The sequence below is a fragment of the Lepidochelys kempii genome, chromosome 5, assembly GCF_965140265.1.
Source record: "Lepidochelys kempii isolate rLepKem1 chromosome 5, rLepKem1.hap2, whole genome shotgun sequence".
Lineage (NCBI taxonomy): Eukaryota > Metazoa > Chordata > Testudines > Cheloniidae > Lepidochelys > Lepidochelys kempii.
In genome coordinates this window covers 34,603,539-34,626,332 of record NC_133260.1, presented here as the reverse complement: position 1 = coordinate 34,626,332, position 22,794 = coordinate 34,603,539, and the positions used below count along the sequence as shown (strand labels likewise).

Sequence of the window (22,794 nt, the reverse complement as noted above, 5' to 3'; positions counted from 1 at the left end):
TGTGGCACCTTAGACACTAACCAGTTTATTTGAGCATAAGCTTTCGTGAGCTACAGCTCAATGCATCCAATGAAGTGAGCTGTAGTTCACGAAAGCTTATGCTCAAATAAATTGGTTAGTCTCTAAGGTGCCACAAGTACTCCTGTTCTTTTTGCAGATACAGACTAACACGGCTGCTACTCTGAAACTAGTTTTACATTGTATTTGTTGCATACTGTGGATGTTTATTCTGAGGTATAGTTCTGATGTGTCATTATTTATGAATCCATAGACATGCAGCCTTTCAGGCATTCTTTCACAAAAAGTGGAATGGCCTTTAAAGCTTGTAACATCACAGGAGACTTCTGCAGGATTCCACAGAAAATTGTAGAAGAATGTGTTGGCCCAGTTGGCCCTGTAATTGCGTACAGTATGATCTTGCAAGCAAACATGTAAAAACCCATCACCAGGAGTGTGAGCTCTCTAAACAATTGCCTGCATCATCCAAGATTTCTGCAGCAGGAATTGTCGTATCATTTGGCCCTCCTTATCTACAAATGAGCAATTAAATCTGGGCTTCCCTACTGTACTATGAGTTGTGGTTTTGCTTAGAGCAGAGAAAAGGAGGGACAGTACAATAGAGAATACTTCTATCTTGTGTAGTGATAAGTTTTTTAGTTTTTGTTGAGTCTTGAGTATAGGGAAAGGAGCAGGGAATGTAGACTTTTGATCCTGCAGTGGATTGTTATGGGGGAAGGAGGTTACTTTGATGGAGGGTTGCGTGGCAAGGTTTACGTGCATACAACCTCCCATGCCTCTAGAAACTGAGGCTCATGGGGGTTAGGTGGGGAATCACTGGGATGGGTGCAGGCCTGAAAAGATTGGAGGGTATCAGAACTATGGGAATGAGACTCATTGAGGTGGGAGTTATGAGGGGAGTGAGGTGGGAGGAGGGGTAATGCAGATGGCTTTTGCAACATGCCCTGGGATTCTTTGCTCATGAACCCATCTGCAGTATCTACTCCCTTAAAATTCAAGAGGATTAAACTGTATTGCCTTGAGCTGGGGACATACAGGTTTTAAGGTGAATGGAAAAAGATTTGATACCAGTTGTAGTGGGTATCTGAAATCACTTTTAGGCATGGCAGCGGACAAGCTCAGGGGAAAGTGACATAAATATGGTCTCAGTGTGTACGAAAAAGCATTTTTTACAAAAATGGGAGCAGAACTTTGAACTTATTAAACAAAAACAAATACTTCATACATCTTCATGAAAATGTTTTTGAAGCTTTGGTTAAACAAACTCCATATCTTGAACCTATTATTTGTGATCAGTGACCACTTGCAGAAATCAGCTGTTCAGGATTCTTAAATTATTGCTCCTAATACTTCCCCACCTAATCAAAACAGACCCTCTTAATCTAGCTTCTGCTTCAGTTGAGACCTAGGAACAGGTTTTCCCTAGGTAAATGATCTCTGGATTGCTTGTCTCTCAGGAGAAGGCATTTGACAGGGTAAATTGTGGGTATCTCATGGGCACTCTGCAAGTGTTTGGCTTTGGTTCCATCTTCATTGGGTTCCTCCATTGGGTTTGCTTCTATTGAGTGTCTAGCTCAACTGGGTCCTGACCATGCCCCCATACCCTCCATCAAGGGGTGCATCAGGGCTGTTTGCTGTCTGGCTTGCTACATGCCATCGAGGCCTTCCTGTAACCATGGACTTCTGATCATCATCTGGCTGGCTCCTGTCAACAGTCCCTGTGACATTTGCTTTCCCATTCCTTAATGTTGGTGGAGTCCCAGTGCAGCACCACCATACTATGTGTTCCTTCTCATCCCCCTTTTTTCTTAAAGATAAAGAAGAGAAGGAAAAAACAGTTAAAGCATTTGAAATGGAAAGTATTAAATAAGACTTTCATTTTTAGCTACTTTTCTTTCCCTTTAGCTAGAGAGAGTCTTAGAAAGCACAGTCTCCATGTTTGACAGTCTCTTAGATGGTATCAATTCTAGTAATAAGTGTCCTTTTTCCCCAAAAGAGAGGAAGTTAGCTGAAATGGGCTGGAGCTGTCTTTTTTAAAATCTGATCCCATTTCCACCTAGGTGGTGGTGGAATTCAACTGGAGCCAGTAGGCAATTTTATTTGAGTCCCTCCCTCTGGCCTGGTCAAGACATCTCTCAGGATTAGAATGCTAAAGGCCGAGGATCTTCGGAGATGGTGGGGGTTGAGTTACAATGGTGAATCTTGCTCCAGTAGCCTTTCTCCCGCAATGTCTCTTTCTGGTGGCCAGAAAGAGGGGATGGACAATTATCTGGTCCACCAGTTAGGCCTACTGTCCAACAAGCCTGTTTGGGTTCACTGATGTCTAGTTTCATGTTTTTTTCTGGTTTACCAAGCATGATCTTACTACAGTCCTTGAGTTATAGCAGTAGGCCTTTGTCTGTCTTCCTTTCATATTTTTTCACATCAATATTTGTTATGACATCTTATTAACTTCAAAGTCGTTTTTATAGTTGATCTCGTAATTAGAATAAATGTGCAGATTCCATTATTACACACTGAGCACAACAGCCCCTCATGGAGTAGGACAGGGGACAATAAATTTCCCCTCCTGGGGGTTGTACCCCAATGAAGGAAGGATGTCTGCACTGTGGGAGGTGGAAGAAGAGCAGCTGGGAGTGGGATTGGTGTCCCTGGTGGCTATACTGTTGGCGGCAGCTCCACCTCTCCACACACAGGTGTTAAAGGGGCTGGGGGCTCCTCTAGAACCTGGGTACTGGGTGCCATGATGAACTCAGTGCCCAAGGCTTTGGCATTGGATGTTATAGTGAGGATCTCTGTTAGAGCACCACAAAGGACCCCGTGACCGAATGCACCCCTTTATTACAGTGGAGCGTAGGAGGTGAATAATCTTTGTACAGAATATTCCCTTTAAGGTATCATTTGAAAACTAATAACTCACTAGTCAATCATCATGATGAAACGTGTGTAGCAACATTGTATGTAACGGTATGCATTTCCCTGAATGATGTGAGTGGCAAATGTTCAAACACATGCATCCCTGATTAGGCAGAACTGGTCAAGCAGGTCTTAAACAAAGGAATTTTGTTTACCTCAGCGTACATATAGGTGGTAAACAAGGTCCTTGAAACAGTAAGAGGGAGACAAAGTAAATCTGCATTTCAGCAAACAGCCTGAAGCCTCTTTCAACAGCAGGAATGAACTTTAGGAGTAACCCTCAAGAAAATGCATTTCAAAGGGAACTAAACTATAAAAGTGAGGGGCAGAAACACCTCAGATTCTCTTTCCTTATCCATCTGTCTCTTCACTTAAGATGACAAAAGAAACAGCCAGTGAACTTTGGGAGCAGATACTGGTCCAAGAATTTGGTCAGGAATATTACTGAAAACCTGTGGTGAGAACTTCACTTTAAACAAAGTCAAGTTTAAGTTTAGAAAGAGTTTTGTCTCTATTTTTCAAGTAACCATTTCTGACTTTAATGCTTTGTTACTTGTACTCACTCGATAGAACTACAAAGAGATGGATTTAAACTTGTTTTATTCCTTAATTAAAACTAATCCAGGGTTGTGAATTGTTTGGGTATCGCCTTTTAGCAGACTATATGCCCATAACCCCGTAGAGGGGCTCTGGACCCAATCTATCTGGACTGTCCAGGAGAGGGCAGGACAGTGCAGAACACACATTTTGGGGGGAAATCTGGGACTGGGTGTGTGTTGGGGTCACCCTGAAAGTAGTAACTAAGACTGCTGGAACCCAGCATGTGGCGGGAGTTAGCTGACAGGCTGTTGGGGTAAGAGCTGCTGGACCAGGGCTGTGGCTATACGCAGACACTCGGGGCAGGACCTGCATGCTGTTTGTGAGGAGCCCAGTTTGGGAGGTACAGTAGTAAAGCATAGTAAGGCATTCCAGGTTGCAAGGTAAGTGGTGACACAGCCCCTCACTCGTCTGGATAGCACCCAGGAAGGTTATAATCCCTCCAGGCTACCTCCATCATGCACTGCTGGTGACAGCTGGAGGGTAACTTGCCAATGGAATAAAAGCACATGACAGAGGGGTGGGAACCTTGCAGCCCAGTGGTAAAGAGTGGAGGGGGAAGACCAATTTCCTGAGGGTAGACAGGGGAAGTAGGAAGTAGCACTGAGGAGGAATGGCAGTTTGGATAGAACTACCCAAAGGCTCAAGGGGAATGAGAGACGCTTCTCTATCACCTCCTGGGCAGTAACCTCTGATACCAGGAAGAAAATGACTTTCCCCCTATGTCTTGGAGGCTACCACTCTGGCCATGGGCCCCACCACCCCTACTAATGCCTGCATATAAGCTACAGTGTGGGCTAAGGTGGCCACCAGGAGGCAGCAGACACTGTGCCTCTTGGGCAGGAGCTCTGGCCACTGTAGATGGAGAGAAGGTGGCAGAGGTGGACTGAGGGAGCATGGCAGACAGCAGTGGGGCTGCGGCCACTTGAGTACACTCCCTAGGGGCTGAAGGGTGGGGGGCTCCCAGAACTGGTGGAAGAAGGGGAGTAAAGGAAGATTCTGGAAGTGAACTGCTGGCTAGGTAAGTGGTGTAGGGTGGAGGGGTTTGGTTTTGTAGAACTGTTATCTTCTAGGGGGATGGGATGGGATTGTTTGGATGGCCTCCACCTCAGTAGAAGGGTGACCAGTCTTCTCAGGGACAGGCTGGCTAGCATAGGCAGGAGCATGTTAAACTAAAACAAAAGGGGAGGGTAAAAAAAGTGATGATATGAGCGCATAACAAAATTAAGATGTTGGGAACAAAATTAATCAAACAACATGAAGACAAGAAATTGTTTAATTGCTTATACTGTACACTGATGCTAGGAATCTAGGTAACAAACGAGGAATATGGATTTTTAAATTTTGACCTAGTTGGTATTACTAATAGCTGGTGGGATGAGTCCCATGATTCGAATATTAAAAATCAGTTTTTTATAATCTATTTAGGAAGGACTGAGTGGGCAGAAGGGAAGGGGGCGTTACACTCTGTCAAAAATAGTATTACCTGTTTGAGACACTGGTAAGTTGGAAGAATATGATCCTGAATGCATATGGATTAATGTCCTAACAAATAAAGCAGAAATGGGCTGTAGCAGACACCAACTGATCCCCACCAGATCACACGAGGGAAGTGGTTGATCACCTCCTTATGCACCTAGCTTTTTTCCCCCTACACATTATAGAAAAGTGATTATGGGGGACTTCAATGTGAGTGATGTACTGGAGATCTTATATTCCCCATACTAAAATATCCTTTGCATTTCTAAATATTATAGATGACAATTTCCTCCTTCAAAACATTTTGCATTCACTAGAGAACATACTACTGACAGATGAAGAGGAATGGATTACAGAACTAAAAATGAACGACGCCTTAGATATATGATCATGACTTGTTCACATTTATACTGTGCAAACGGAATAAAGTTCAGACCATGTAGAGTGGAACCTTGATTATCTAATCAAATTGGGACCAGGGCCAGATCAGACAATCAAAAATTAAGATAGTCAGGAGAATGGGTGGGGCTTAGTTAACAGGGAGTGCCTGATAATGAAGGCTCAGACAAACAGTGTTCAACATGTAGTTGGTGCTTTAAAAAGGACTGTTTCAGAAAGGTGAAAACAACTGTGAACCAAATCAGCTGGGAGAAAGAATTTAATCAGAAAAACAGGAATGACAATTTGGAATTGTTTAAGATCATTTTACTAAGTGATTCAAAAGCCAGGTCCACCATTAATGAGGCTGACAACTCCCTTGGGGTTGCATGTGGGGGGGGGGGGACCAGAAACATAAAATGGAAGGGTAAAAACCAATGAAAGGAGAAGGGGGATTAAAAGAAGCACTGTGGGAGAAAAATCCGCTCACCAGGCTGCACTGGGGGGCATACGAGTGGGGATTGTGCAGTGAAGGGGGGGGGGGAAATGAAACAAAGGGGAATCCAAAGTGCGGGTGGAAAGGACAACCAGGCTCAAGGAGCAACACACAGCAGGTGGGCGTGGCAGGGGAAGCAACAACAGCTGCATGAGTGAAGCGACACGGGGGGACTACGCGAAGGGAGCAGAGACCAGCACAGGGACAAGACACAACCAAAGGAGAGAGTGAAGGGAGATGGAGCTGCAGGGGGTGGGGCTGGGATAGGCAGCAGGACCCCCAGGCCCGCCGGAGCCTCACCAGCCCCGTGCAAGCAGACAGACGGAAGGAAGGAAGGGACCGACCTCCGAGGGGGAGCACGTGCGCCCAGGTCCACGGGCGCATGGGAAGCAGGGGAACGCTGCAGCCGCAGGGCGGGGGGAGGCGGGCGGAAAGCGCAGCGCCCTGGGGTGCGGGGAGGGCTTCATGCCTCTCCACCTCCCCCTGCAGCAGTGAACAGCCGCCGCCGCTGCCTCGTGCGGCCGGCCTGAGGGAACCTCCCCCAAACCTGAGATGGGGGCGGAGCCGGGATCCCGGTCAGCACAGGGCGCGCGGTGCCCGCAGCCAGGGTCCCCGCGGTCCATCCACCGCCCCCAGCCCGCCCCCCCCCTTTGCACTGCCCCTCGCGCCCCTCTCCGCGCCCGGGGCACGCCTCCCCTCGAGCGCTGTGTGTGTCCCTTTAAGAGTCGCCTCTCGGCGTCCCACGTGTGCGATCAGCTGATGGTGACGCTGCGGGGAGAGCGGCCCCCCCAGTTCCTGAAACCTAGGGCGCTGCGGGCTGCACAGGCTCCGGGCTGGGCTGTGCCGTGCGCCTCCCCCGCCGAGTCTGCTCCGCGCGCTCCGCTGGCCGTCGCGGGGAGAAACCTGCAGGGTTAGTCTGGCTGGCGGCGGCGAGGGAGGGAGGGACAGCCCCAGATACCCGCCCTCTGCCCGGGGAGGCGGTGCTGGGGGGGGACCTTCCCGCCAGAGACCCAACCCGACCCCATCCTACCCTGCTGGGACCGTCCTGCCAGGAACGGAGCCCCCTGCACCCCTCCTCTCTGCAGTAATAACAAAGACCACCCACCGCGCTGGGACCTTCCCTGCTAGCTGCAGAGACCTCACCCCTGGGACCCCACCCTATGCCCCTGGAACCCCTCCGCTCAGTAGCAGTGCCAGAGACCACTGCACCTTCCTGCCGGCAGCAGGGACCCTTCGTGTCTCCTCTGAGATCTTCCTAGCAGGAGTAACAGAGACCTTCCTGATACCCAGGGAGACTTGCTTCCTCCCCTTTGCACCCCAAAGACTTTCCTGCAAAGAACGTTAGAGACGCCAAGCTTCAGAGACTGGTTAGCAGCAGAGACCTTCCAGCCAAAACTCCTCCTGAATAGCTGCAGACCCACTCAACCCTTTACAGTCTTGAGACGTTCTGGCAGCAGAGACCCACTCCCCACCTAAATCCATCCGAGAGGAGCAGAGAGCCCCTTGGGACCCCAGAGCAACAATAGATCCTCTCTATTCACCAGTACATGGATTATCTGGTAGGTATTGGGTGTAAATTGTGTGCTTCCCCCCCCCCCCACCGCTCTCCTTTCTTTCCTGTCTTGCATCCTCATGGTAAATTGGCTCAACCAGACATGTTGTAGAATACTCCATTATAATTACATTTACATAGAAAATCGCATTTGTTGCCACATAGTGTTTTAAAGGCTTGTATTGGAGACTGGTGGAACCCTAAAGTGAGTAAGTAAAAGACCAACTTTAAATCAGCTCTGAGAACAGTTTTACAACATTGGAGAAATATCATACTTTATCAGGCTTAGAATTATGAGGCAGAGCCTTCTCTGGATTATTGACACTGTATTAAAAATTTCAGAGTAGCAGCCGTGTTAGTCTGTATCCGCAAAAAGAACAGGAGTACTTGTGGCACCTTAGAGACTAACAAATTTATTTGAGCATGAGCTGTCATGGGCTATAGCCCACTTCACACACTCACACACACTTTTAATACAGTGTCAATAATCCAGAGAAGGCTCTGTGGGGTAATTCTAAACCTGGTTAAAATATGATCTATCTCCAATGTTGTAATCTGCTCTAAGGGCGCACGCATGTCTAAATTGTGTGTATGCCCTGAGAACTTTTCCAATATGTCCTTGCATGAGTTCCTGATTGGGAAATGGAGTATTTCTCTTGTTCGATCTTTATCACTCTTACAGAACTATTAAAGGCCAATAAACCAGAATGGTTTTGCTAAAGTGCTCTGTAGCCCCACTCATTTGGTTGTTATTAGATCTCTAAAGTTATGACCTAGGTCACTGGTTTTTTCCTAAATGCATTAACATAGGATATGGTTGAATGAACTAAATTGTAACTTTGGACATGACCAGTACTGCACTTGAGTAGTTTGGTATTCACAAGTAACTCTAATGTTGCTTAATGAATGTTTCCTTTCTTTGTCTGCAAAGATTGTATCACAGGTGTATACTTCAGGCCAGCGTGGTAGTTAACTTGTTCATGCTCTAATGTATGGGTCACTACCAAGAAAATGTACCAAATGGCTAGGCTACGTAGTGAGTTGGATAGTCACATTTTGATGAGATTCCTGCTTAACTGATTTCTTAAATTTTAAAATGGGAAACTAATGAACATTCTCTCTCCATTCAACTCAGTTTCATATTTTTTCAAGGTGTTATGGTTTTACTTCTTGTTTATTAGTAAATATTTTAAATAAAAAGCAGCTCTCTTCTTGCCATTCCATCTTGTAGGAAGATGTCAGTGTCCCGTGAGATGAAGGAGGGTTTTTTTTCTTGGCTTTGAAGCTGTAATAGTTATCTAGTTCTATCTTACACATGACACACAATTGTGAGTTTTAGAGATTGTCTTGTTGACTAGTGAGCAAGACCTCTCTGTCCTTTCTGTTGCAAGGTTGGATCATTGAAATGAAAGCACCCTCTAACAGCTGACCTGATTTTTTTTCTCTGCTGATGGAGCTGGGGGGGGGGAGGAGGGGCACTATAGTCAACATTTACCTAAATGTTGGGTTTGAATACGTGCAGCTTGGACTTATTTTGGAGTGGAAATGCTTTATTTAGAGACTTCATGTTTTTAAGTTGTATGCTAGGCTTGAGTCGGGCTGGGGGGGGGGGGGGGGGAGAGCTCTGTATAATTGAAATGATAGGTAAAAAGAAAAGGAGTACTTGTGGCACCTTAGAGACTAATCAATTTATATGAGCATAAGCTTTCATGGTAGGTAAAGTTCTCTTTAAGAACCTAGTTAATGGAATACTGACAGTGAACTTGCTGTGTGGTTTCTCAAGAGCCTGGAGCAGTTTATTTTCCTCTATCAACTTATGGCCAGATGAAACTAGCTATCTCATGTACTTTTCACAGCAAAAGCTAACCTGCATGACTGCTATGGAAATTCTGTGGAACATACATCATTGTGAGATGAATAAGTTTAATGAATTTTGAAAACTGGTAGTGTGTTTGCAAACTAATGCAAGGCTGTGGGGAGAGCAGCTTTTAAAAAAGAAATGTAAATGCACTCTTTTATGCCTTTTTCCTGTTCCTTATGCTCCAGCCAGGCCTGTTGCCTAGCTCAGTGGTTCTCAACCTTTCCAGACTATTGTACCTCTTTCAGGAGTCTGATTTGTCTTGCATACCCCTAAATTTCATCTCAGTTAAAAATGACTAGCTTACAAAATTAGACATACAAATACAAAAGTGTCACGGCACACTTTTACTAAAAATTGCTGACTTTCTCATTTTTACCATATAATGATAAAATAAATCAACTGGAATATAAATATTGTATTTGCATTTCATTCTATAGCATATAGATCAGTATAAACAAGTCACCATTTTCTGTATGAAATTTTAGTTTGTACTGTCTTCTAGTGATTTTTATGTAGCCTGCTGTAAAACTAGGCAAATATCTAGATGACAGGTTTCAGAGTAACAGCCGTGTTAGTCTGTATTCACAAAAAGAAAAGGAGTACTTGTGGCACCTTAGAGACTAACCAATTTATTTGAGCATGAGCTTTCGTGAGCTACAGCTCACTTCATCGGATGCATATCGTGGAAACTGCAGCAGACTTTATATATACACAGAGAATATGAAACAATACCTCCTCCCACCCCACTGTCCTGCTGGTAATAGCTTATCTAAAGTGATCATCAGGTGGGCCATTTCCAGCACAAATCCAGGTTTTCTCACCCTCCACCCCCCAACACAAATTCACTCTCCTGCTGGTGATAGCCCATCCAAAGTGACAACTCTTTACACAATGTGCATGATAATCAAGTCTGGCTATTTCCTGCACAAATCCAGGTTTTCTCACATCCCCCCCACCCCCATACCAGCAGGAGAGTGAGTGTGTGTGTGTAATAGCTCATCCAAACTGACCACTCTCCAAGTTTAAATCCAAGTTAAACCAGAACATCTGGGGGGGGGGGGGTAGGAAAAAACAAGAGGAAACAGGCTACCTTGCATAATGACTTAGCCACTCCCAGTCTCTATTTAAACCTAAATTAATAGTATCCAATTTGCAAATGAATTCCAATTCAGCAGTTTCTCGCTGGAGTCTGGATTTGAAGTTTTTTTGTTTTAAGATAGCGACCTTCATGTCTGTGATTGCGTGACCAGAGAGATTGAAGTGTTCTCCGACTGGTTTATAAATGTTATAATTCTTGACATCTGATTTGTGTCCATTTATTCTTTTACGTAGAGACTGTCCAGTTTGACCAATGTACATGGCAGAGGAGCATTGCTGGCACATGATGGCATATATCACATTGGTGGATGTGCAGGTGAACGAGCCTCTGATAGTGTGGCTGATGTTATTAGGCCCTGTGATGGTGTCCCCTGAATAGATATGTGGGCACAATTGGCAACGGGCTTTGTTGCAAGGATAAGTTCCTGGGTTAGTGGTTCTGTTGTGTGGTATGTGGTTGTTGGTGACTATTTGCTTCAGGTTGCGGGGCTGTCTGTAGGCAAGGACTGGCCTGTCTCCCAAGATTTGTGAGAGTGTTGGGTCATCCTTTAGGATAGGTTGTAGATCCTTAATAATGCGTTGGAGGGGTTTTAGTTGGGGGCTGAAGGTGATGGCTAGCGGCGTTCTGTTATTTTCTTTGTTAGGCCTGTCCTGTAGTAGGTAACTTCTGGGAACTCTTCTGGCTCTATCAATCTGTTTCTTTACTTCTGCAGGTGGGTATTGTAGTTGTAAGAAAGCTTGACAGAGATCTTGTAGGTGTTTGTCTCTGTCTGAGGGGTTGGAGCAAATGCGGTTGTATCGCAGAGCTTGGCTGTAGACGATGGATCGTGTGGTGTGGTCAGGGTGAAAGCTGGAGGCATGCAGGTAGGAAGAGTTGATCGTGCATCTAGATGAGTTGATCTACCCTGTGAAAGACCTCTGCATACCCTCCAAGGGTATACCTTCTCCTGGTAGAGAACTACTGGCCTAGCTGCTCCCTTTGTCCATTCCTAACTTTATGCCTTCTTTCAAGCAGTCTAGCATGCTTGGAATGATGTTTCACTTATAATATGACAAACTTTCTCTTGGTTTATCTCTTGAAGTCTTTTGCACATCTATTTTGTGAGGTGGTCCTGTAGTTTTTGTTTCATTTGGTACTGTAACTGCAAGTGTTTTTTGGAATCTAGCCTCTTCAAGACAGGATCTTGATTGTTTGTCACAATTCACCTATTGTACACTGCCTTGTACATTTGCTGCACTATACACAACTTGGGGGTTTGGACTACACATCCCTACTTCAACCAGGCTGGGTTTATTGTAGGTAGGGAGAGCTACATTCACAGCTCAAATCCAAAAGCTGATTCAGTGTTGACATGGGCCAGTCTTTGAGCTGCCTTCATTTAGGACCAGAGAACACTGACTACTAATGTGACTATAATTTCACAGCAGAGAAAGATGCCCTCCTTTTCTTAGAGTGAGAATAGTTGCACTATTCAGTACTAACAGTTTCAAACAAAAAATATTGTACAAAATAAAGAAATAAAAGGTTGAAATTGTGTTCATATCTGTGTGAAACTCTGAAACCAGAACAAATGATCTCTGGCAGTTACAGTATGTTGCTTTTGGATGCATACAGTGTATTTTTTTAATCTAGCCTTCATTTTCTTCTTCACAAAAAAACTTGAGCATTGAGATATGAGTTTTAGTTTGGCTGACAACTTATTTCTTGTTTCAGAGTAACAGCCGTGTTAGTCTGTCTTCGCAAAAAGAAAAGGAGTACTTGTGTCACCTTAGAGACTAACCAATTTATTTGAGCATGAGCTTTCGTGAGCTACAGCTCACTTCATCGGATGCATACCGTGGATACTGCAGCAGACTTTATATACACACAGGGATCATGAAACAATACCTCCTCCCACCCCACTGTCCTGCTGGTAATAGCTTATCTAAAGTGATCATCAAGTTGGGCCAAGAGTGGTCAGTTTGGATGAGCTATTGCCAGCAGGAGAGTGAGTTTGTGTGTGTATGGGGGTGAGGGAGTGAGAGAACCTGGATTTGTGCTGGAAATGGCCCAACTTGATTGTCATGCACATTGTGTAGAGAGTTGTCACTTTATATACACACAGAGATCATGAAACAATACCTCCTCCCACCCCACTGTCCTGCTGGTAATAGCTTATCTAAAGTGATCATCAAGTTGGGCCAAGAGTGGTCAGTTTGGATGGGCTATTACCAGCAGGAGAGTGAGTTTGTGTGTGGGGGGTGGAGGGTGAGAAAACCTGGATTTGTGCTGGAAATGGCCCAACCTGATGATCACTTTAGATAAGCTATTACCAGCAGGACAGTGGGGTGGGAGGAGGTATTGTTTCATGATCTCTGTGTGTGTATATAAAGTCTGCTGCAGTTTCCACGGTATGCATCCGATGAAGTGAGCTGTAGCTCATGAAAGCTCATGCTCAAATAAATTGGTTAGTCTCTAAGGTGCCACAAGTACTCCTTAACTTATTTCTTAACTTTTATCTCTTCTGCCTCTTTTCCATGAAATAGTCTGTGAATGGTGGTAAATGACAGTGGTCCAGGAAGCATTCACAATCTGCTCAGACAAAACATGTGGGTGGTCAGTCAGGTGAGAATTTTCATATCGTCCATTTAATCAGCCTGAAAGACAAAGGCTCATTGCACTCCATGTTAGAATAGAGACCTTTGTTATTTGATGTGCAGGAACGGCAGTGGTGACTGACACTGTTGCTTGTATTGCATCCAACTCTGGATGCTAGTCACAGAATGACTTGCATCATTTTTTCTGCCACTCGATGAATGTGAAGGAAATCGTGAAAGCTGATTGAAAGTTGTAGCCAAAGCTGCTTGGTGTCATGTATTTCTGCCTTGCTCGAATCTCTTATTCTGGTGGGTTGCAGAGAGAAAGCAGTGATTCTTCTCAGTGATCAGGGGCCACTGTGCATCAGCCCTAAGAGCAGGGAGTTTTCTTCTGTGCTTTTGATGCTCCCTTTGGTGCTCAGCTAGCATGAAGCAGCTGGCATTGTGGTGGAAGGACTCAGTAGTTGTTGGCTGCAACAGGCCCTTCCCAGAGAGGGAGGTGAGAGGTTGAAATGGTGACAAGCGAAATGGGGAAGGGCACAGGGAGGAAGTGAAGGGTAATGGGAAGCAGGATAGGATGGGGGAGGCTGCTGCAGGCTCCTGCTACCCACCAGCAGCCCTCTCCCAGGCTTTCACTCCAAGATCCTTGCAATGAAGGCCATGCATGCTATAGGCACTTCTTTTGGTCGGAGCCTCTCATGGTTGGCTTCAACGGGCTTGATCCCAGGAAGTCAAAGCATTTGCAACATCCATTAATATCAGCAGGATGTTGAGGATGCTCAAACAATGCTCAGGACCAGAGCCAAAATTAGCTTTGACTCCTGGCCTGAGTCCATCTTTTTCTGTATTTCTGTTACACCTCATATTTAGTTTTAAGCTGTTCTGGAAAAGCTTGTAGCATAACTGCATCACTTTGACTCTTATATTCAGAACTTATTATGCAAAGCTTAGGTGGCCGAGGAGCCTTTCCCTAGAAACTTTCTTAATGGCATGCATGATTTATACTGCATACTCAATAGTTTTCTTATAATGAAAAAACATCAGTCTGATGCTTTTACCACTTTCAGATATGATGAAAGCCACTTTGTCAGGGTGGAGCAAGTTAATCAAAGTGATTTAACTCATGAGATTTCAGGGAAATCATACAGCTGTAGGACTGGAAGGGACCTCAGTATATAATCTAGTTCATTCCCCCGCTCTGTGGCAGAACTATTATCTTGACTATCGCTGGCAGGTGTTCGTGGAATCTCCATTTTTAAGAACAGGCTAGACAATCCCCTAAGTAATTTGTTCCAGTGCTTTGCTAATGTCTAACCTAAATCTCCCTTGCTGCAATTTAAGCCCCATTATGTATCTTGTCCTCAGCGGCTATGGAGAACAATTTATCACCCTCCTCTTTATAACAGCCTTCTGTTTACTTGAAAACTGTTATCATGTCCCCCCTCAATCTTCTCTTCTTCAGATTTAAAAGAAGTCATTGATTTAAACCTGAATGAGGGTTTATAAAACTAAATTTTGAAATTTGTCCTACTGTAACTTTTGGTTAAAATTTTATAATAAAATAAATTCAGATGTTTAAAATGGCCATGTTGCATCTTATTGGAGTCTTGTAAAACTGCTATAGGCAAAAAAAATTACACTGAAAATTAAGTCCCTGATTTTGCATACAGTTAAGCAGGTTACATAATCTTACTCACATGGATAGTCCCATTGACTTCATGTCCTTTTAAGTTAAGCATGTCCGTAAGTGTTTGCAGCATCAAGGGCTAAAATTGGTATTTGTATTAAACTTTTCTTAGTGTCATATCATCTTTGTCATATCAAACATAATTACTTTATTGTTAATAATGAAAAGTTATTTAGACTTTCAATACATTAAAATAATTCACAATAACTTTATTAAACACTGGCCAAAATTTTCTAACCGTACCTGCTAAACCCATATTTAGGCACCTAAGTGACTTAGGAGCACAAGTCCCATTGACTTTAAACTGCAATTCTTGAGTACAGTTTGGTCAAAGCATCTTAGCTTTCCTGACTTGTTAAAGTTCAATACATTGAACTTCAAATATGGTGTCTCCAAAATAATCTCTCATGTATCATCTAGTGTCTGTCAGTGTGGTATTCATCATTGAAAGCCTACCCTTATCATAGTTTCTTTTATAATCTAATCAGAATTACAGGTGGGTATGGCTAGGCAAGTGGGTAATCTGTGGTAGATCATTCAGTGGTTTCTGATCGATTTCATGTGTTTTTTTTCCTTACTTTTTTCTCCCTTTTTCTCTCTCCCTCTCTCTCTCTGAGACAGGCTACTGAAATATTCCTTTCATGATTATTTTTCAAGTGAACTTTCAGAGCAGCCGTTCCCACGTGAGAATTGCTTTTCACTAAAATTTTCTAGGCAAGTATTTACTGTCCATTGGATGAGGAGGGGGAGATCTCACACCAGGGATATGCTGGGGTTTTTTCTTCAGGGTTATTTGGCATTGGTGTTTGTATGCCTCTCATTTATTACCTATAATGTTACTAGCAGGTGAATGTTTGGCATTCCCTTCCTCCTTACTTCCTTGCTCTGCAACCATTTAAAAAAACTCCCCTCTCATGAGTTCTCTCTTCTGTAGCCATATACAATCAGTACAGACTATTGGGTTGTATTTTGGCTGAGGTGTCCAGTTGCCATTCTTGGAAGCATTGTGCTCTCTAAAGTTTGCTGGCTTATGTCAAGGTGTCATCCTCTCCATCTGTTTAAGAAGTAGGGAAGGTATTTGTGACTTTGATGATGAGGCACTTTAATATATGGAAAGCTATAAAATATGCTAGTAGGTAAAGAAATAATATGGGGAAAGAAGGAAAATTATGGATGCAAGATCACTGGGTGTGCATTGTCATGTTGTCTGGAGTCATGAATGTTGTTTCTCTTGATTGTGAAGGAAGCTCTGCTGCTTATTTCTGTTGTAGGCAGGAACTAGTAAAGTAACTTGCATCAAAAGCAATTTTCTGAGATATTATAACCTCATGCAGCTGATGTGGCAAAAGTACATTACAAACCAAAACTACTGCAAGGTCTCTGATTGGCAGTATTGCAATCATAAACAGCACTGCATTGTAATGGCAGTAATTCTGGGAACTGCCTCCTAGTTTAAAAAAAAACCCACAAAAGAAAAAACAGAAACCTGTGTCAAAGTTGTGAACTCAAGAATCTGGTTCATCCAAGGTGCTTAAAGAAGCTTGCTCATGGCAGTATCTCTTCTCTCAGAAGAATCAATTCAGCTTGACATGGATCCTGGTAAAGATAATGGAGCAGCTGATATGGGACTCAAAAGACAATAACTTAATACAAATCAACATGGGTTTATGGAAAATAGATCCTGTCACACTAATTTGATTTTTTTTTTTAAAATGAGATAAAGGTAATAGTGTTTGAAATAATATACTTCTGTAAGGTTCTTGACTGGGTCCTACACAACACTTTGATTAAAAAACTAGACTGATATAAAATTAACATGGCACACATTAAATGGATTAAAAACTGGCTAACTGATAGGTCTCAAAATGTAACTGTAAATGGGAAATCATAATGGAGCAAGCAGGTCTGTTTTCAGTGAAGTCCCACAGTAATTGGTTCTTAGTCCTACACTATTCAATACTTGGAAGAAAACGTAAAATCATCACTGATCAAGTTTGCAGATAACCTCAATTTTGAGGAAGTAGTAAATCATGAAGAGATCAGGTTACTAATAGACTGAGCTGGATCACATGGTAAACTGGTTGCAAGCAAACCAGTATTTTAATACAGGTAAATGTAAATGTAGGAATGGAGGAAAGGATGGGGGAACTCTATCCTGGGAAGCAGTGACTGAAAAAGATCTGGGGGGGGGTGTGTGTGTGTCGTGGTGGACAATCAGCTGAACATGATCTCCCAGTACGATGCTGTGGCCAAATGAGCGAATGTTGTCCTGGGATGCATAAACAGGGCAATCTTGAGTAGGAGTAGGGAGATTATTTATGTCTGTATTTGGCACTGGTGCAACTGCTGCTGGAATACGGTGTCCAGTTCTAGTCCCCACAGTTCAAGGAGGTTATTGATACTTTTCTCTGAACTCTTTCCAAATTAAGGAGAATCGTGAAAGGATTAGAAAGCTTGCATTATAGTGATATCCTTCCCTGTGTTAAGATAAATAGTCTAAGGGATGATGTGATTACAGGCTGTCAGTCCCTACATGATGATCAAATATTTTATAGGCTCTTCAGTTTACCAGAGAGACGTATAATATGATCCAATAGCTGGAAGCTGAAGCTAGACAATTCAGACTGGAAATAAGATGTAAAATTTTAACAGTGAGAGTAATCAACCATTGAAATAACTTACCAAAAGGTCATGGTGGATTCTCCATCACTGACCATTTTAAAGTCAAGATTACTTGGTTTTCTAAAAGATGTGCTCTGAGAATTATTCTGGGTAAGTTTTATGGCCTGTGTTATACAGGAGGTCAGACTAGATGATCATAGTGGTTCCTTCTGGGTTTAGAATCTGCACATATTATGGGGAGTATTTGCTGAACTAGAGATTGTAACTGCTTTCTGAAATGGGTAATTAGGTTTTACTGAGTTAACATGGCAATATCCTTATCATTCTCTTGGCACCTGAGTGAGCAGAAAGGGGGAAAATTTCTGTTTCCAAATGATAATGAAAATGAAAGTTCAAACTAGTTTGTGTTGCCACTGGAAAATTTGAGTTCCGGTAGATGTGCAGGTGAACGAGCCTCTGATAGTGTGGCTGATGTGATTAGGCCCCATGATGGTGTTCCCTGAATAGATATGTGGACACAGTTGGCAACGGGCTTTGTTGCAAGGATAGGTTCCTGGGTTAGTGGTTCTGTTGTGTGGTGTGTGGTTGCTGGTGAGTATTTGCTTCAGGTTGGGGAGGCTGTCTGTAGGCAAGGACCAGCCTGTCTCCCAAGATTTGTGAGAGTGATGGGTCATCCTTCAGGACAGGGGACACCATCATAGGGCCTAATCACATCAGCCACACTATCAGAGGCTCGTTCACCTGCACACCTATCAATGTGATATATTCCATCATGCGCCAGCAATGCCCCTCTGCCATGTACATTGGCCAAACTGGACAGTCTCTACGTAAAAGAATAAATGGACATAAATCAGATGTCAAGAATTATAACATTCATAAACCAGTCGGAGAACACTTCAATCTCTCTGGTCACTCGATTACAGACCTAAAAGTGGCAATTCTTCAATAAAAAGACTTCAAAAAGAGACTCCAACGAGAGACTGCTGAATTGGAATTAATTTGCAAACTGGATACAATTAACTTAGGCTTAAATAGAGACTGGGAGTGGATGGGTCATTACACAAAGTAAAACTATTTCCCCATGTTTGTGTGCCTCCCCCACTGTTCCTCAGACGTTCTTGTTAACTGCTGGAAATGGCCCACTTTGATCCCCCCAAACCCCCCACTCTCCTGCTAGTGTTAGCTCATCTTAAGTGATCACTCTCCTTACAGTGTGTATGGTAACACCCATTTTTTCATGTTGTGTGTGTATAAATCTCCTCACTGTATTTTCCACTGAATGCGTCCTATGAAGTGAGCTGTAGCTCACGAAAGCCTATGCTCAAATAAATTGGTTAGTCTCTAAGGTGCCACAAGTCCTCCTTTTCTTCTAGGCTATACTGTGATCTCCCCTCCCTAAATTCAGTATAGCTAGGGACCCATATCACCATTCCTAAATTCTTCAACAAGGGCTCCATATTTGACATCGTGGTGCTGAATTCTGTGGGAGTTTCAAGTTCAGTTTAAAAGTAGAGGTTTTTATTGACACTGAAAATGAATAAAATAACTACTGCATATTCCTCCTCTTAATATTCAGTGCAGGCTGCAACTTTTGGTACATTTTCATTGTTGTCAGGGCTCACTATCTTAAGTCTCACAAGGTTTGGTGTTTTTCTTATAGAGCTAGCTCTTGGAATTGTGTGATTGCATGCGAATATCAACTTTCATTTAAAAAAAATAAGAAGTCTAGCCCTCGTGGATATATATTAAAATTTGAAAATGTGAACTCTTAAGTCTCTAAAACTGGAAGGCAAATGCGAAAAAAAAAAAATTTAAAAAAACTCAAGACACCCAAAAAAAAAATCTTACTCACAATTTCTGTATATTTGGAGTTTGTGTTTTCAACTTACGTGCTATCTCAAATCTTCAACTTTCAGTTTTGTCAAAACTGCATTGTAGAAGCTCTTTGGTATAAAACTCTCAGCTATAGCTGAAATAGTGTTTGTCTAAATTCATACTTTGAGTTCACATTTTACACTTTATGGAGAGGAATAGAGACAGTTGACACCTGAGAGGTGCGTGGGAAGAATGGGGAAGAACATTGTGAAGATTGCAGGACAATTTCTTGTTGGTTTGCCTAGGGATCTGAACTGCTTACCATGTGGAGAGGCTGTTGGCTGATGAAGAGTGAGCAACAGTAGTCTTTGAGACTAAGGGCTTGTCTACACTTAAATTTTATAGCACTCTAACCTGCTGGCTCAGGGGTGTGAAAAATCACCCCTCTGAGCACTTTAAAGCGCTAGTGTAGCCGCTCTTCCAGCGCTCGGAGCTAATCCCCTCTACGCTGGAAACTTCAAAACGCTGCTGTGGGAACGCTCCTGACACAGCGCTTTGAAGTGCGGGTGTACCCCCCCAGCAGCACACTCACCTCGCACCACTGTCACTGCACGTGCTCCTAGGGTCCCTCTCAGGTCCAGGAAGCCTCCTCGCCTCCCCTGGGGTGGGTGTCGAGAGGAAGAGCTGCCATCATATGTGCACCTCCTCCCCTGCTACTGCCCCTCACTGTAGCCTCACTGGGGTGGGGGATGGGTCTATCCCTTGCCCAGCATGGGGCAGGAGTGGTGACTGTGGGAGGGGGTGGGCCCTGTGCTGGTGGAGGGCCCTGCCAGAAAAGGGAAGGGTCTGAAGGGAAGGGCAGGGTCAGGGTCGGCCTGCCTTGGCAATAGTGGATGGGGGGGCAATAGGAGCCTGCAGCAGCAGTTGATGCCGGGGACCAGCAGAGAGGCAGGGACGCTCTGGGGCCCAGGGGAGGTATGCGGGAGCAGGGGGACACTCAGGGAGGCATGTTGGGGTGGCAGGAGGAGCTGGGGGAGAGACCCGGCCCCAAACATTGGAGGTGCTGGGCCCTAAGGCCCTGGATATTGCTGGAGTCCGAGCACCATGGGCCCATAGAACTCACTTCCCCTGTGGGTTGGGCCCAGAGGAGGCAAGAGACTCTAGGCTGATACAGGTGGCTGAAGATTCTTAACCCCTGCAAACTCCACCCTGTAGTCAGAGCTGAGGTCCCCTCGAATTGCAGGTGCTGATGTGGGGTGTGGTGAGAGACTATCTTGTCCATGATAGATGTGCCTTATCCCACTTATGACTTTAGAGGAGGGTAAAAAGACTGAGTGAACGTAAGACTGGCCATACTGCATCAGACCAATGGTCCATCTAGTTCAGTATCCTGCCTTCCAACAGTGCCATGTTCATCAAAGGGAATGTATAGAATAAGGCAGTTATTGCATGATCCCATCCACTGTCATTCAGTCCCAGCATGTGGCAGTCATAGACTTAGGGACACCCAGAGCATGAGTTTGCATCCCTGACCATCTTGGCTGATAGCCATTGGTGTACCTATTCTCCATGAACTTAACTAATTTTTTTTTAAACCAGTTGTACTTTTGACCTTCACAACATCCCCTGGCAACAAGTTCCACAGGTGGACTGTGCATTGGGAGAAGAATTTCCTTTTGTTTTAAACTTCTGCCTATTAATTTTATTGTGTGACCCCTGGTTCTTGTGTGATGTGAAGGAGTAGGTAACACTTCCCTATTCACTTTCTTCACCCCGTCATGATTTTATAGATCTTTCACATCCACCGTTATTTGCGTCTCTTCCAAGCTGAACAATCCTAGTCTTTTTAAACTGAAACCTGTCTTCATATGAAAGCTGTTTCGTACCCTGCTCATTTTTGTTGCCTTTCTCTGTACCTTTTCCAATTCTTGCATACCCTTTTTTTGGGAGGGGCTGACTAGAACAGTGCTCTGTATTCAAGGTGTGGATGGACCATGGATTTATGTAGTGGCCTTGTGATTTTTTTCTCTTATTATCTATCCATTGTTAGTTTTTCTGACTGCTGCTGCACGTGGAACAGATTTTTCAGAGGTTTTTCTACAAAAATTCCAAGAGCTTTTTTGAGTGGTAACAGCTAAATTAGACCTCCTCATCTTGTATGTATGGTAAGGGTTATGTTTTCCAATATAAATAACTTCCCACTTATCAACATTGCTTTTCATCTTCCATTTTGTTGCACAGTCACCCACTTTTTTGTGAGATCCCTTTTAATTCTTTGCAGTTAGCTTTGGACTTAACTGTGTTGTCTGCAAACATTGCTGCCTCACTGTTTTTTCCAGGTCACTTGTGAATGTTGAACATTCTGGTCCCAGTGTAGACCTCTGGAGGACACAGCTATTTACCTCTCTCCTTTCTGAAAACTGACTAATTGTTCTTGCCTTTTGTTTACTGTCTTTTAAACTCTGTGACTGTCAGTGTCAGCTCAGCCTGTAGGGCCCAGTTCTCTTGCTGCAGGTGGGAGAGCACCCCTGCCAGCTGGAGAAAGGAGATTGAACCTGATACCCCTAGTCAAAGCAGGGATTCAGCCCCAGAGAACCCCTGCCTAGCCCTGGGGCACAGGGGTGGGGGCGACACAGATCAGTTTCATCCAAGATGAAGGACACTGATGGCTCATGAGGAGTTGGAGGGGGTGGGTTGGGTTGGGTTGTGGCATATGTAGAGTTAAGGGTGTTGGAAGGGGTGTGTCAGCCTCCATTGTGTGGGTGGGAGTGTGAGGTGGGGGAACCCAAGTTTGTGGGGAGTGGGGCAGGAGAGCCCGCAGTTCGCAAAATGGCTGAGAGAGCCGAACTGCTAAGGGTGCTCCCACGTAGAATCATAGAATATCAGGGTTGGAAGGGACCCCAGAAGGTCATCTAGTCCAACCCCCTGCTCGAAGCAGGACCAATTCCCAGTTAAATCATCCCAGCCAGGGCTTTGTCAAGCCTGACCTTAAAAACCTCTAAGGAAGGAGATTCTACCACCTCCCTAGGTAACGCATTCCAGTGTTTCACCACCCTCTTAGTGAAAAAGTTTTTCCTAATATCCAATCTAAACCTCCCCCACTGCAACTTGAGACCATTACTCCTCATTCTGTCATCTGCTGCCATTGAGAACAGTCTAGAGCCATCCTCTTTGGAACCCCCTTTCAGGTAGTTGAAAGCAACTATCAAATCCCCCCTCATTCTTCTCTTCTGCAGGCTAAACAATCCCAGCTCCCTCAGCCTCTCCTCATAACTCATGTGTTCCAGTCCCTTAATCATTTTTGTTGCCCTTCGCTGGACTCTCTCCAATTTATCCACATCCTTCTTGAAGTGTGGGGCCCAAAACTGGACACAGTACTCCAGATGAGGCCTCACCAATGTCGAATAGAGGGAAACGATCACGTCCCTCGATCTGCTCGCTATGCCCCTACTTATACATCCCAAAATGCCATTGGCCTTCTTGGCAACAAGGGCACACTGCTGACTCATATCCAGCTTCTCGTCCACTGTCACCCCTAGGTCCTTTTCCGCAGAACTGCTGCCTAGCCATTCGGTCCCTAGTCTGTAGCTGTGCATTGGGTTCTTCCGTCCTAAGTGCAGGACCCTGCACTTATCCTTATTGAACCTCATCAGATTTCTTTTGGCCCAATCCTCCAATTTGTCTAGGTCCTTCTGTAT

General features: G+C 44.3%; 1 protein-coding gene across 4 annotated transcripts in view; it reads left to right on the top strand.

Moving 5' to 3' along the window:
* Positions 1-6,561: 6,561 nt before the first annotated feature.
* ARL15 (ARF like GTPase 15) overlaps positions 6,562-22,794 on the top strand; it is a 336,015-nt gene continuing 319,782 nt past the window's right edge. The window contains exon 1 of one of the 4 annotated variants that reach the window (XM_073343931.1): positions 6,562-7,443. Coding sequence is in view for 1 of the 4 variants with exons in the window: in XM_073343926.1 (XP_073200027.1) it covers positions 7,432-7,443 (12 nt within the window). In the remaining 3 variants the exon portion in view is untranslated. The remainder of the gene's footprint in view (positions 7,444-22,794) is intronic. The other 3 variants (XM_073343927.1, XM_073343926.1, XM_073343929.1) reach the window with 3 other exon arrangements.